Raw genomic sequence first — 15,594 nt, forward strand, 5'->3', positions numbered from 1 at the left:
TATTTTCTTTTAGATTCTTTACCCTATTTTAGTGCTGTGATTAAAAGAAAACTCACTTTATACATTCTTTTTGGTTTTTTAATTGAAGAGTGATGATCAATGGTTGTGACTTTGGTTGCATGATGAAGGGAAATTAATGGACACTTGTTCGTATAATTGGGATGAGACGCAGAGAGACAAGTTCTTTGGAGCATTTAGTTGTATATATAATAATTGACCACAAAATATGGTACTCCATTTCTATGTGATTCGTCCAACACATCTTTTTAGGATTCTACTATTTCATTATGTATAAAAAGTAATGTATGAAATTGATTGTATATAATTACATTTGTCTCTTGTATATGTGAGAGATGAAAGTGGGAGAGTAACAAAGCCCACAGACTCATGCATGTATACCTTTAGTTGGCCATTTAAATGAAAGCATATAGTTAACCATGTAATTAAAATGAATTATTAAGATATGTATGGGGTAATATATGTAAGAGATAAAACCTGAGAGCAATAAATTTTAACTATATACTTGAAACTAAGCTGTAAAAATGGGTCACAACTCGCGGGTTAACCCGACCCATCACGGGTTTGAGTCGGATTGGATTTGAAAAAATTGTATTTCTTTTTATGTGGGTTAGATTTCAACCCGGCTCATGCGGGTTGAACCCGTGGTGGGTCAGGTTGACCCACCAGCCCACCTACCTAATTTTATTTTATTAAAATTTAATTTTAATTTTATAAAAAATATTTATTATTTTGTTTTTGCTTGAAAAAATTATTTAAGTTTTTTATTTTCAAAATTAATTAAACACCCATGTTGAGAGAGTGAAATTTGGGAGTGAAATTTATTTAAATTTGAATTATAGAAACTTTGTAATTTTTTTTATTTAAAAAAAATTGTAATTAAGTGAACCAATGAGCCAACCCGTTTACCCACCAACCCGTGGTGAATCAGGCCGGATTCGAATTTTTCTGGCTCGCTAATAAATGATCCGAATTTGGTTGACTCACTAAGTGACAAATCCGTAATGGGCTGGGTCGGATCGAATCGGATGACTCATTTTGAGAGCTCTACTTGAAATGGACTATTCATATAATTTTACTCCTTCATGCTTTTATAAGAGACATAACTTGTTTCTTTCTTCATTTTCACACACATATTAACATTTTATTGTGAAAAATATGAATTGTAAATTCGACTAATTACAATAGATAATTAATAAATAATTAACTAGATTGTTAGTCAGTGATCATATGATTGTTGTTCTCCATTTCTTTAATACCGATTATTCAAATATAATCTAATAATTTGTATTACAATTAATTCTCATAAATTAAAAAAAAAATTATTTATTTGGCTTGATTAAATTATTTCATGAGTATGGTTGGAAATTCAAGTGTGAGTTCAAGTTCTATATTGAATAGAAATGAGAAAGTAAAACACTATATAAAACTGTAATACCTATTAACTTATTGTCTTAAAGTTTAGGTAGATAATTGTCTCAATCCCTTATATAATTATGTTCATATCTTATTTGGTATCGTGTTTTTTCCGTGAACCTCCTTTTTAATAAACTTAACAAGTATGACTTATACACAATACATGTGTTACTTTCTCTTATTTCGATTGGTGTTTACTCTTCTTTTAAATAAGCAGAATAAGAACACGATGAATGATGTTTTGAGTTTTGTGGTTTGTCTAAGGACTTATACAAAACAACAAAATTTTCTAGTGTTTTTGAGCTTTTAATGTAGGTTCGTCAATGAAAGTGGAAGGAAGGATGTTATGTCATCTATTGAAGGAATACAAAGTGTTGCTCCCTGACACTGTGGCAATAGATTCCAACACTGTATGTTTTTTGCTGATGTATGGATTCAATTATACTTTTCGAACCTGTGAAAGACTAGGATGTATATTTACAAGGTTTCATGTAGATGCCAACAGTCATGTTCTCAATGTTTTAGTCTTGAAGACCGATATAACCGAAGCTTCAATGTGAACTGTTCTAGTTATTTTCTTGGGCTATTAGTTTTTGTTGCTTGGGTGTTGCTCCCTCCACCACCCCAAGTGTTTCTGCACCTCCGCACTATTTTCTTTTATTCCAAAAATATTTTATATCTCTCCACTATTTTTTTTTATTCCAAAATTATCCTATACCTCCTCACTATTTTCTTTTATTCCAAAAATACTTTACACCTCCCCACTATTTTCTTTTATTCCAAAATTATCCTAGACCTCCCTACTATATTCAATAATCTTTCTCTTTCTCTCTCCACATTAATGGAGCATTCACATGGTTCAGATTTAAACTTGTGATATATTGTAAAATTTTATTTACATTTTCCCTTAAATAAACTTGATTCAATCTTATTTTCAGTGTTCCATATTTTTTTCTTCTTCAAATCACTTAATAAATGGTAAAATTTTGTATATATGTGTGTTTTTTTTACATTTAATATCTATAATTTTTAACATTATATTATGTTTCAACTTACCGACATGTTTGACTCAAATAACTTGAATAAAGTATTTAATTTATTAGATAAATAATATAAAAATATTATTAAATATTTAAAATATAAAAGAAAAGTTATTTGTTAAAGATTTAGTATTTATTTAGTTCTTTCGTCATTATAAAGTTAGTATATAATAATAATATATTATTTACTATTAATATTATTATGTTTATTATTTTGTATTTGCATCTAACCTTTAAGTTTATAAAATGGAAGTGGTAGAAGCACTAATATTGAAGTTTCCTCTCAATTTTATATTTTGCAATATATCACAAGTTTAAATTTAAGCCATATGAATGCTCCATTAATGTAGAGAGAAAGAGAAAGATAATGCTTCATTAATGCAGAGAGAGAAAGAAAAAGATTATTGAGGATAGTGGAGAGGTGTAGGGTATTTTTGAAATAAAAAAAATGGTGGAGAGATGTAGAGTATTTTTGGAATAAAAGAAAATACTGGGGAGGTGCTTGGGGTGGTGGAGGGAGCAACACCCTTGTTGCTTTTGTGGTTTTGGGTCTCATTTATAGGTTCATTATTATTTTTTAATTCTTAATATTTTAATTCTATTTTGTGAGACAAATTGTGTACTGAATTGTTAGAAGATCTTGTTTGTTCAATATTAAATTTTGGTATTACAAATAATTTTTTTTATTAAAATTTCAAATTAGTTTTAATGTTTTAAGTAATTTTTAATTATTTTTTCAACTTTTTAAGTTCTTTATTATATTTGTATTGTTTTACAAATTTTTGCGTGGTAATTTTAAACAATTCATTTATTATATTTACTCTTCTAATCTTTTAAAGTATTTTTCATATATTTATTACTCAATTTATTATTATTTTTCTTGAAATGTAAATTCTTGGCGAGTAGATTGAGAGCTTTTCTAAGAATTGTTTGAAAAATATTAATCAGAGATGTGAAAATTTACGAGAATACACAAGCTTTGTGTGAACAGAGTCAAACTTAGGAATAAGGAGTCAAACATAAACATAAAAGGAAGAAGAAGGTGAAAGATTGTTTTGGAAGATTTCTAGATTGGATCATTTGGAAGCCGAAAGACAAGATGATCATTTTAAGAATTATCGAGTTGCAGTTAGAAATTATAAGGGTGTGGAAAGTTAAAGGTGACTTAAATTGGGGGTGCAAGAATATGCATGAAAATATGGCTCATTTGTGAACTTTAAATTGGGCCAACTTCTTGATTAATTAACACTTTTTACATTTGACTCATTCATGCACCTCCATGGTTTCTTCTTACACCTCATAAAATTTAAAATTCCAATTTTACTATTAAACAAAAAAAATCCTAAAATGCAAAATCTTCACTCAGCTGTGCTGCTCCACCTCCCTCCTACATGAATTCTGGAATAGAGTAATTTTAGATTTGGAAGTATTTTGAATTCTACATTCCAAGGAATAATGTAATGTTAGATTTGAAAATATTTTGGACTGTACAATCTAATATATAAAAATATATTTTAGATTATATAAATCTAAAATGCTTTAACATCTGAAATTACGTTACAAAATATAGAATTTGCTATGTTAAATTAGAAGATGAATTTTGAACATTTGCTTAAAAGTGAAATTGGTCCTTTGAAGGAAATATATGTTTTGGTCTAAACGGGGAGACAAAGATTTATCAAAGTAGTCAATGTGTCACTTTGTAACGCTTCGTTATATTATGGCTGTAAATGAAATAATGTCAACAAAATATTTAATATCAAGCAATTATACATTACTTTATAATATTTTTACAATTATTTTTCCTTTCCGTTTCTCATGTGAATAAAGAATATATGGATTTGAAGTGAATTTACTCTTCCTATTTTATATTTTCATTCAATAAAAATATATATAATAAATTGATGTTAAAATAATTTTTTTTTAAAAATACTAATAAAAATAATGCTTGATATAATAAACACTTATATAAAAGTGATGTGTATTTTAAACATTTTTAAGATTTCACAACATTATGCAAATTCTTTACTTTTTAAACAATTAAAATGATAAATGTAATGTTTAAGGAGTATCACAATAATTTTTCAAAAAAAAAAAAAGAAATCTGAATAAGAAACTAAAATCATATAATTTTATAAAACAAGAAACAATGAGCATAATTTACTAAAAACAAATTAAGAGAAATGAATATATTACTTTTGTCAAATCACTTGAGTCCTGTTTGGATACACATAACACATTAAGGAGGGATGGGACCACTCCTCACAACCAACCCGATGATGGAACATGGCATTGCTTTTGCATGAAGTTTCTTATAACTAAAAATTCTAAGTCCTGTTTGGTTTACGATTATTTTGTAGTGTTTCATGTTAAAAAATTATTTATTTTTAATTCTCAAATTTCCATGAATGCTTGTAAAGGTATCTATAAAAATATGTGATTACTTATTAACAAGACCCTCACGTTTATTAACTTACACTTTATACTATAAGATGAGCTTAACTTTTACCAATCTTATTCAGTATAGATAAATATGATAAAAAGAAATTGCGATTTAACTGATTTAACTTACCAATATTTTTTAATTTCATCTTCTAATGCATCTGGAATTATGAATCCAACCACTAATAGATATATTAAATAATATTAACAAGAAATAGTGTAATTGGTAGCCTAGGTTGCAGAACTAATTGAAACTCGATGTTGAAAGTAACAGTCTAACAGATCGTGAAGGAGTTAGCAACAGTGCAACAAAGAGGAAGGAAAGTTGAAACATTTTAGACAGTGGCATGTGGGAATCTATTCTACTGACGGTGGCTGCCACCGCCGGCAACAACATTGGAAAGATCCTTCAGAAGAAGGGCACTATCATTCTTCCACCCCTTTCTTTCAAACTCAAGGCATGTCAAAGTTCCATTTTTTTTGTGTGTTTTAAATTGGTATGATTTGGTTTTTATTAAAGATCTCACCTTTTTTTGAATAAATTGCCATTTGAAGCATGTGGGTGTCTTTTAATTTTTGAAATTGTTATTAGTTTCTATTCCTGCGTTTATTTGGTGTGAGTGTAAAATTTAACATTTTCCATCAATGTGTATGATTGAGTGGTAATGGATAAATACCAAGATTACGTTCTTCTTTGTCCTTTTTCATTTAAGATTATGTGGGGTTGTAGTGAATGTTTGGTTATTGATTCCATTGTGTTTGCAGGTCATAAGGTCTTATGCTTCAAACAGAACCTGGGTGATTGGTTTTCTAGTGGATATATTTGGGGCATTATTGATGTTAAGGGCATTGTCTTTGGCTCCTGTAAGTGGTGAAGAAAAAAATTGACACTCAATTTGAAGGGCTTTTTGTAATCCTCTCATCTATTGTTTTGCTTAGGTTTTTGGCAATGTTATGGTAATTTTCTTATGTTAAATCTGTTATAGGTCTCTGTCATCCAACCAGTTTCTGGCTGTGGACTAGCAATTTTATCACTTTTTTCCCATTTTTATCTCAAGGAAGTCATGAATGCTGTTGATTGGGTTGGCATTACATTGGCAGGTTTTGGCACAATAGGTAAAGTAAGTTTATATTTACCATAGAGCATTTTGTTTATTGTTTACCTTAATCTGCTTCATTTGAACTCCTCGACAAGCAAGGTTGATGTTGGGGAGGGGGATAACTTTGCAATAGAAAAGGTGTACTGAAATCAGGAAAACAAAATATAAGTTTTTGTAGTTCATTCTGTTCATTTTGATTGGGTGATGACTTTTTTAGCTGTTGGCGTAGTTCAGAATTCAGATCTACATAGAATTAAGTGTTTGCTGTATGATTTATTTGTGTGTACTATTGTATTAAACTCCTGTGTCTTGTGGACCTGAGCAATGGACTGAAAATTTCTTGAGTTTTCCTCCTTATTTCATGGCTGCTCAGAAAACTAAGTTTGTATTGCAGGGTCATTGTATTAATGTGTTTTTGTATTTACAAAATACTAATTGGTTAAGTATCGTGCGTTTTTTCTATGTTTAGGAGTTGGTGCTGGAGGTGAGAAGCATGAAGTGGTTGCTCTATCTATTTTTAGGTTACCAGCGTTGGCATTTGTTGTTTTCATCTTGTTTGTAGGTACCTTGTCTTATGAATCAACTTATTTTACAGTCAAGTGCCTTTATGAACAGAGATATCTAGCATTCATAAGTTTGTATCACTCGATTTTGATATAGTAACAATGTTGTGAGGAAATACTTGAAATCACTGTGAAAGAAGGATAGTGGTATTCTAGTACTAATTAGAAGCCTATGCATGTTGTTGATGCCAAACGTACATCGTGCTCAATGAGAGGCATATAATCCATGCATGAACTTGTATATATTTCTAAAATCACAATTCTTATTTGTATGAGAAAAACGTTATCTGATTACTTTATAAACTGGTTTTACCACTTATTTTTCACGGGATGTTATTTTCCTCTCTATCTGGTGCATCTAAAATGCAGAATTCTGATGCCTTCCTTAATGGATAATTTTATATATTTCTTTGAAGTAAATTTGTTATTTGATTGCGAGGCAATTACATTTTCATATTCATTTTAATTAAAAGTTACTCCTTTGTTCTTGAATCTATGCATGTCATATTCACCAACTTCCTTGCTAAGTCAATACAATGTGAAGGCATTTTGCAGATAGAATTATTAGAAGACTATTTTTTACTCTGCAATTTATTAATGGCTTGCATATGATTTAATGATCTATCTGTATGAGATTATGAGTTCACCAATCACCTGTGCAATCAAGTGGTATTACTGCCTTCCAGACATTGTTTTTAATTTAATTGTTAGAAAAATTTGTGCAGATACTGCTTAATGGATGGGTTCGAATATGCAAGAGTCAACGAAGAGAACAAGAAATGGTATTCATGATTTATACGTGTTAGATAGCCTTAGATTTACGTATATATTTTCATGTAAAACACCAACGAATGGTGGTTTATGAGCCATGTTGTTTTCTGCTCTTTTATCACTTGACATTTTTAAGTTAATACAGATGGAATATGATGTCGTTGAGGAAATCATCTATGGCTTGGAATCTGGTATTTTGTTTGGGTACTTTTGTTTCCTTATTCACTCTTTTTTATGTATTCCATTAATTTTCACATGCTTCTCACTTTTTCTTATACCTCAACTGCCTAAGACCAGGAAGACTTCTGACAATTGAATTAATAGTTGCACAATGCAAAACAATTAAGCATTACATGGTTTGGAGTTTAGTCTTATTATTTTCGTAAATTGGTAGTTTCATTTTTGGGATCAAAGAAGGTTTTTAGATAGAAATGAGAGGAACGCAGTTAGGAGAATAATATGTGTGTGTGTGTGTTATGAAGGGATTGATAACATCCAACACTCTTGTGCTTTGACATTTTGTTGGAGATTTTACATTGATTAGAGATTCGGCCAAATGAGAAGATATAAGTAGATGCAATTATTACTTTATGGGCCAATTTTGTAAAGTTGAGTTAGACTTAAAATATACTTCATAAGATGGTATTAGAGTCTATCTCAATGAGGTTTGTTGAGCTTATCATGTCACCCGCTAACGAGTCATCGCCATACCATCTATAAATATCTAGTCTCATGTTTAAGATTTCTAGTCTTTGGTATTAGAGGATGTGTTGGAAATCTCACAACAAGGTTGAGTTTGGTTTAAAATCTATTTCCTATCACATTCCACATCTTATTTTGAACTAAACCCAACTTATATCATTAAAAACTTGAAATTATGGCCAATAGTGTCGTTTTTACATTTTTTTTGTTACCCTGACGACATCTTTTCTCATATGTGTGCCTCTTCTATGTAGTTTACTTTTATTTAGAGGTTGCCACTGTCATCATGCCATAGTATATTTAAAGACAGATGCAACCAGTTCAGTCAACTTGAAAGTGCAACCACTTAAGGCAACTGGTCATGGCAAATGAAGCTTTTGAAAGATATTACCAGAAACTTCTTTGTTGTAAATATTCAACATCATGTTAGTTTTGACAATTTTATGTAGCTGCGTATGCAGTTATGATATGACTGAAGCCATTTATATAGCTTATTATTGCTTTCTGTTAGCTTATGATTTCAACATTTTTTTTTGGAGATTAATTAGAAATTTAGATTTATTGAACACCATTGCTATTTGCATGACAGATAACAAAACATTTACATAACTCTTACTTTTCTTTACACCTAAATGCAGGATGTCATCTGTAATATCAAAGATAGGATTTCTATTCCTGGATCAAGGTTTCCCCAGGCTGTTGGCTCCTGTGTGCATCCTGATCAGTGTCTGCTGTAGTGGCACAGGCTTTTACTACCAGGTATTCTGAAGAGCACTTTTATATACTATGACGAGAACTGTTACACCCTTGAGGCATGCCATGGAGGGAAATTAACCCTTATCAAACCCCTAAGGAACTTGTCCAATTTCAGAGATGATAAACTCTTGAAATAATCACTATCTTCCCTTCTCCTGCAGACACGTGGTCTAAAGCATGGGAGAGCTATTGTGGTTTCTACATGTGCAGCTGTGGCATCAATTTTGACTGGTGTACTTGCTGGGATGTTTGCTTTGGGTGAGCGACTTCCTTCAGAACCGAAAGCTCGCCTCACACTTCTTCTTGGATGGTAATATAAGATGTTATGCTTTGTGTTTTACTGGTTACTTTTTTTCTTTCAGAACAAAGGAAAAGGCCAAATGAAAATGCATATCTTCCATTTTTTACTCTATACACAATAACTATGCATGCTAGTCAAAGGAAAGAGGACTCAGGAGTATACCTGAGTATTCATGCTTTTGGAATGGTACGCAAGTTGAACTTTTTGATTGAAAGAGTCCATAATATTCATGCTTTTGGAATAGTATGAGGTTCTGGGGTGAAAGATACAAGGACTGGGTCTCTTTTACTACAACAATGTTAGGATCCAATTGTAAGGTATAAAACTTGAGTCCTGCATTGGAAGTATGGGATTCTGGGGTGGGATTTATGCTCTCCGACTGCAACAACTAGCTTTTGTTGTGATTCTATAATGGTTCCTATCAATTTCTTCCTCATTCAATAAAACAAGAATGAAACTGTGGTTCTCATCTTAATTGATCTTACCAATGGATTTGAGGTTAAAAGATTTCACGTCCATTGCTTTCCAATATTCGTTGCATCAAACAATGCAGAAACAAACATCAGCAGTTCAATATCCAGAAGAAGCTACATCACATTTGGTTGTCTGCTACAAACATTTGGTGGTTTTCATCTAATTTGTTCAGCCAGTAATTATTTGGGTTGGCGAATAAACTTAGCTAGATAACCATCATTCAAAACATAGATTGAAACTATTTTAGAAAGACCCTAATATCTTCATGTTCTTATACACATGAAATACTGTGTTGCAGGCTACTTATTATTGTGGGTGTGATTTTACTTGTTGGCTCAACACGGCTAGTGAGATTTCTTTCTTGTTCCTCGAGTCAAAGAAGAAGCAATGTCGATAAGAATTTTGGCCTTAGAAGAACCACTTCTTCCCGTGTTAGGGAACCAAGTCCAAGTGCTATCATTCAAGCAGCAACATTAAATCATTTACTATCATCATCTTCCAAAGAAAAAGCTTGAGCTGACATGTGCTGGGTCATGTTCCTTCATCCTTTGCAGAATATCTGATCATTAAGTTGCTTTCTAATCCGATTGGCAAGGGCAGGGTGTGTTGTACGAGTATAGTGGCTGCTTCATCAGAGGATATTTTGGTGTGATCGTTCATTTATGATTCACACATTATGAATGAAATATGTGTTAACTTCTGAGGCCTCTTGTAGAAACTTTTCATGAACTTCCATTATTTTTTTGTTTTCAAGGATTGTATATGACAGTGATGTGGATAGCATACCAATACCAACATACATAATTTGTTTTATTTGCACTGAAACATATTTTGATGAAGAAAAGTTTATTCTTGTGCACTAGTGCAGTGGTGCTCTTTGCATATATAGGTGTTGCTTCGTTAGAAAGAAATGTTAATAACATATTTCTTATAGAACATCCTACTGTTGGCAAAAAAAAAGTTGAAATTATAAAATGTGTATCTTTATCAATAAATGTTCTAACAAAATTACATGATTTTGTATTTTTCAATATATTTTTATCAATAGAGGAGTGTGTTGCTATTACTTCTACTTGTTAGAATAGTCTGATGGAAATAATTTATTCTGACAAATTACTTCAAAACCACTGTTTATATAGGTAAATTTAAGGAGTGAAACTTCTTATTTCCGACATTTGATAATTCATCTAGATGTTGTATCTCATGATTTATTGACTACAAAATTGAACAACTAAAAAAAGAGGAAAACATTTTCATAAATCAAGTCTTTATTTGTTTATTTTTTGAAGTTGTACTTATGCATAACTTTGGGGTGAAAACTTTTTGGAAACATTGCACATGTCTAAATTATGGTTGAGGAAAGCACAAGTGGAAAAAGGTGCTCCTTTAGGAAGTAACAGCTTTCTCCACTGAACTTTGTGCTTTAGCCAAAGCAATTTGTCCACCATGACAAGCACAGACAAGAGGAAATACAATAGTGTAAAAAATCCATAACGAAAACTGGACCAAACTAATTAGTAACCAGAAGTAAAGAATCACTAGCAAGGGTCATACTATAAATAGTTCCTATACAATTTCCTATTCCACATTGTTGGCACCCTCAAATATGGCCAACTTGCACTGAAAAGCACATTTGTCAAGGCGACAGACTATTACAAGATTGCTTCAGCACTGAAGAGTGACATTTTTGGAATTTGGCTAAAATACACTCATAATATAATAATTTAGAGTGTTCTACAATCAACTGTAAAATACAAAATCAGCAATCTTATACGCTAAGTTTTGTACAAGATAATTTACAGTGTGTTTTGACTAAATTACTTTAATAATTACTTTAAAAGTCAAATCTCTGATACTTTTCAATTAGTTTACCTTATAAAAAAATGTACACACTTTCTGTTAATATGAGTTCAGTAATGCAATAGACAGAAACTTGTAATTTGAATATCTTTGCTCCAAAGATATAGGTTTAGTTAAACCAAAAGTATGCGATAGTTATCCTAGCAGCATCCTTTTAGCATGTTAATAGGTGGACATTTGAAGACTTTTCTGCCCAGAAAGGGGAAGAAAATGAACTTGAGGTGGTTTTTTCTTTTAAAAGAAAAGAGACTATAATGGTTGCCTGTTCAGGAAATAAATGACTCTAGTTTCATCTATACCATATAAAATGTCAATTATAAAGTAAAGTCTTCAGGTTTCACAAAAAGTGTAGGTTGTCCATGATTCACCTACATTGTCAAATTTTGGCACTGCATAGTGGAGCCTCATGCCAGCCCATAAGCACAACTGAGATTTTGCCATAAAAATGCTAGTCACCATCTATTTGCAATTTCAATGCACTTTTACCCTTTTAACAGTGTTATGTAACAAGAAAATATGACTTTCTCACAGTGACTCAATTGACCATTAAATGAAATGATGCAAAACAGTAATCACGTATACCAGAACTTCAAAAAATCAATGCACAGTAACAAAAAACACATGGCCCTTGTATACATTTCAAGTAATGAAAAATTGCATAAAAAACGTCTTTTTGAAAGGTCTTCAACCAATCAGAGATTCATTCTGTATTCTCCAGTCCTGCATAATTACCCAATTGCCTTGTCTTCCAGCTCTCATGAGGGGCTACATGTTCATGGGAAGGAGAATATTGCTGCAAAAAAGTGAATTTAGCATTTAGAGCTATAATCAACACGGTAACAGTAGTCCACAGTCTAAACATTTCGTTCACACAAAATAGGCCATAAAGAAGAAATTAAGAAAGAAAGAACACAGCACTTCAAAACCAATGTTACATACAAGCACTTTTTAAGAGTTTGAAAGTTGGAATATGGCCAAAGGATACTTATACTATCTATGTTTACAATTAGACGGGAAGCACAAAAATCCAATTTGTCAATGATCAGACAACCAAATGCCTTGAAAGTGATGAAATATGGAACAAAATATGAGCTCCAATCTATTCTCTGGGCCAAGTCAGAAAAGATAGAAAGTTAAAGGCTCTCCTTCAATGGTCTATTTTAGGTATCCAATGGCAACTCTGTAACTGATTATTTTACAACAGCCTTAGCAGAATTCCTATACTGTACCATCAAACATGTTTAGCTAATTTTTTTTTCTCACGAGTTCAGTAAATCAATCTACAATTCATCAGTTTACAATATTAATGCATTTTTTGTACTAGACATTTACTGATGTTTTCTTTCACATGTTAAGATACAGTTAGGCCTAGACCTCCAATTTCATCATAAGTTCTTTGGCTGATGAAGCCGCAACGAGAATATCCCGAGCACCACGCTTAATGAAGCCTTCTTTAACACCGTTGTCAAACAATGCAAGCAACGAGTCGTAGTAACCATCAACATTCAGTAGACCAACCTGTGCAGGATGGTAATGAGTTAACATATGATTATATAGTATACCAAAGATTTTATACTATTCAGCTTACAGGCTTTTTATGAATTCCAAGTTGAGCCCAAGTTATCATCTCCAACAGCTCTTCCATTGTTCCATATCCTCCTAATTATAAGTCAAGGAGAGATATAAGAAAGAAACAGCAACTACTATGCATTCGGTACAGCAATACAGTACACCAAAATAGTAAATTTCAGTATATGAAAGAACATCCTTAGTAATATTTATATGAAATCACCCATCTTTTAAAAACTATTTGAAAGCTGTTCTTGTAACTACCAGGTAGAGCGATAAATGCATCAGCTTCTTGAGCCATTGCAGCTTTACGCTCATGCATATCTGAAACAATTCTCACTTCACCAACTGGTTTACCGGATATCTGTCAAAATAGCCATTTACAACGTACTAATAAACAACATATTCTCTCCCAACTAAATCATTATACAAAGTAAAAGAAGTGAAGAGCTATTAAGGGCTTATTTGGACATCAGCTAGAACTGCTTTTAAGAGCTTCTCAACAAGAAATATAGGAATTTTTTTTTTCCAGCACAGATGCTACCATTTAACTTTGTGACCGAACAGACTCTTAGAAAACATAGCTTAGCACACAATAATAACCCCATCCCTCCAAAAATAAAAGAACTTTTTTCTAATTTCTTGACTCCAGTTCAGATTAATTTTTCAAAAAGATGGTATCTTTGACTTCAAATCATCACATAAATCCCAAACATAAACCAATATGAAACATGATGCAGTTCATTTCCAATGCTCAACTTAACTGTACACATAAAAATAAAGCAAGTAATCTGACACAGAATATTAAAGTTAATAGTTGAACAGGTAGTAGCACAAATACCTCAAGGGGCATGAGAGCTTTTGGAATAACCCTGTATATGTAGAGAGGGGGGGGGGGGGGGGGGGGGGGGGGGCGGGGAAAGGGAAAAGACAAATAAACAAAGAGTGAGACAAAATGATTAAAACAATAACAACAGGCTTGCATAGTGAATGAATAGAGCATCCATGATAGACACTACAAAACAAAGTATGTTGCTTTAGCATACCCAAGAACATGGCAGCCTCCATCATACATTCTCTGGGATATTAAGCCCATTAGCCCAACACTTCCCCCACCATACACCAAGTCAATGTTCTTCTTAACCTGTAATTCATTCCACAGAATAAAACACAAAAACACAGATAAAGACAAAAGTGAAGCTCTAGTATTCCCTCCACATATTAGAAAACAAAAATACCAAGTTTTGAGCATCACACTTTGTCATTATGTGACACACCAAAAAGTCAAGCACACTTAAAAAACCCCACAAAACTTTCAACCTTTTAATCAAAATTGATTTTTTTTTCTGTAATTTATATTGACCTGTATTGATTGTAAAACTTTCAATATTGATAGGCAAAAAAGTACTGAGTTTTTCTTTAAGAAATGCATCTAAGTTTTATCTTTTTATGAAACCAATAATCCAGAGCAATAAATGTACCTGCAGAAGGTTGTTATCAAGAAAAAATCAGAGAAAGAAAGAAAAAAACAAGTTCTGACAACTACGTACCCAAATGCCCATTATGGCAAAAGATGAGTTTTTTTTATCACAAATAGAGAAAGGTAAGAAGAAAAAGAGTGTTGCGAAAGAAAGCTGACCAGTTCATTGGCCAGTTCAATGGTGGCGTCACTGAAAACTTGGCGATTACCGGAGTTGCTGCCGCAGAAGACACAGAGCTTCTTGAACATGTTTTTGGGGAAACCTTGCTCCATTTCTTTCTGCGTTAGTGTGAAGATTATGTTGGAGATGGGAAATCCAAGACCACAGGAATGACAATGAAGAAAGACAACTATTGTTTATAACAAAAGAGAGATACATTCGTTTATATTTTTTTTATAGTAGTAAAAATAGATAATTTGTTTAAATAATGATATATATAAAAAAAATGAAAAGAATTAATTGTAGTTGGAACTAGAATAGGTAAGAGATTAGAAAATTTTTTAAGCTAAATAATCTTGCGATTGTTCAATTATGTGATCGATATCGTATTAGTTTAAAATTTTAAAATTGGTGGTTGGTCTTATTTAAAACCCATGTGTTTCATGATTTCAATAAAGTTAAAATGTTTGTGGCCACAGTCTATATTATTTTTAAATAAATATTTTTTAGGTCTTAATAAATCATGGAATTTACTTTTATTTCCTTATATATTTTTTTAAAATTATTTTGTCTGTAGTAAATTTTTTACTTTTGTTTTTTATATTAAATTTTTTTATATGAAATAAAATGTTTTAAATTACACTCTAGGATAAAAATAAAATAAATAATGTATTATTAATGAAAAAGTTAAAAAATATATCAACGAAAAGCAAATTTTAATAGTTTATTAGAGACAAAAGCAAATATAGGATTCTTATTTTTTATTGATATTTTTACACTTTGGTTCCATTAAAATAAACTTTAAATGATATTTTAAATATAATTATTACAAAAGTTAACATTTTTGTCGTATCGTAGACGATAATTTATAATTAATTGATAATGTAAATTAAAAATCTATTAACATTTTTTTAATTATTCAAACAGTTTTTTTCTTTTCTT

At 31.4% G+C, this 15,594-nt stretch overlaps 2 protein-coding genes across 4 annotated transcripts; one reads left to right on the forward strand and one right to left on the reverse strand.

The window, feature by feature from the left end:
* The first annotated feature begins 5,113 nt into the window (after positions 1 to 5,113).
* Positions 5,114 to 10,445, forward strand: LOC108336293 (probable magnesium transporter NIPA9). 3 transcript variants are annotated; one of them, XM_017572693.2, is made up of 9 exons: positions 5,118 to 5,374; positions 5,682 to 5,780; positions 5,903 to 6,032; positions 6,486 to 6,574; positions 7,305 to 7,361; positions 7,496 to 7,554; positions 8,691 to 8,811; positions 8,970 to 9,118; positions 9,882 to 10,445. In XM_017572693.2, exons 1-9 carry the CDS (start codon positions 5,264 to 5,266, stop codon positions 10,096 to 10,098), a joined length of 1,032 nt encoding a protein of 343 aa, XP_017428182.1. In that variant the 5' UTR covers positions 5,118 to 5,263; the 3' UTR covers positions 10,099 to 10,445. The 3 variants fall into 3 exon arrangements, with proteins under 3 accessions (XP_017428184.1, XP_052736809.1, XP_017428182.1); XM_017572695.2 differs by lacking the exon at positions 7,496 to 7,554 and having other exon boundaries at positions 5,114 to 5,374; positions 5,903 to 6,037; XM_052880849.1 differs by lacking the exon at positions 6,486 to 6,574 and having other exon boundaries at positions 5,117 to 5,374; positions 5,903 to 6,037.
* A 1,575-nt stretch (positions 10,446 to 12,020) lies between these two features.
* On the reverse strand, positions 12,021 to 14,828 carry LOC108337611 (cytokinin riboside 5'-monophosphate phosphoribohydrolase LOG8). The gene is made up of 7 exons (XM_017574170.2): positions 14,652 to 14,828; positions 14,059 to 14,156; positions 13,854 to 13,884; positions 13,277 to 13,376; positions 13,032 to 13,102; positions 12,818 to 12,961; positions 12,021 to 12,236 (listed from the first exon to the last, which is right to left on the reverse strand). The coding sequence occupies exons 1-7, from the start codon at positions 14,763 to 14,765 to the stop codon at positions 12,144 to 12,146; spliced, it is 651 nt and encodes a 216-aa protein (XP_017429659.1). The 5' UTR covers positions 14,766 to 14,828; the 3' UTR covers positions 12,021 to 12,143.
* Between the last annotated feature and the right edge of the window lie 766 nt (positions 14,829 to 15,594).

This window comes from Vigna angularis, chromosome 7 (genome assembly GCF_016808095.1).
Source record: "Vigna angularis cultivar LongXiaoDou No.4 chromosome 7, ASM1680809v1, whole genome shotgun sequence".
NCBI lineage: Eukaryota > Viridiplantae > Streptophyta > Magnoliopsida > Fabales > Fabaceae > Vigna > Vigna angularis.

Bases quoted from the DNA above. Each gene is read 5' to 3' on its own strand.
- LOC108337611 (XM_017574170.2), bottom strand. From the start codon at position 14,765: ATGGAGCAAGGTTTCCCCAAAAACATGTTCAAGAAGCTCTGTGTCTTC. The intron at 13,377-13,853 runs GTATTTGTGCTA...CTATTTTGACAG, and splicing joins AAGCTCTCATGCCCCTTGAG to ATATCCGGTAAACCAGTTGG. The intron at 12,962-13,031 runs GTAAGCTGAATA...CATCCTGCACAG, and splicing joins TTGGAATTCATAAAAAGCCT to GTTGGTCTACTGAATGTTGA.
- LOC108336293 (XM_017572693.2), top strand. From the start codon at position 5,264: ATGTGGGAATCTATTCTACTGACGGTGGCTGCCACCGCCGGCAACAAC. The intron at 5,375-5,681 runs GCATGTCAAAGT...TTGTGTTTGCAG, and splicing joins CCCTTTCTTTCAAACTCAAG to GTCATAAGGTCTTATGCTTC. The intron at 7,362-7,495 runs GTATTCATGATT...AAGTTAATACAG, and splicing joins AACGAAGAGAACAAGAAATG to ATGGAATATGATGTCGTTGA.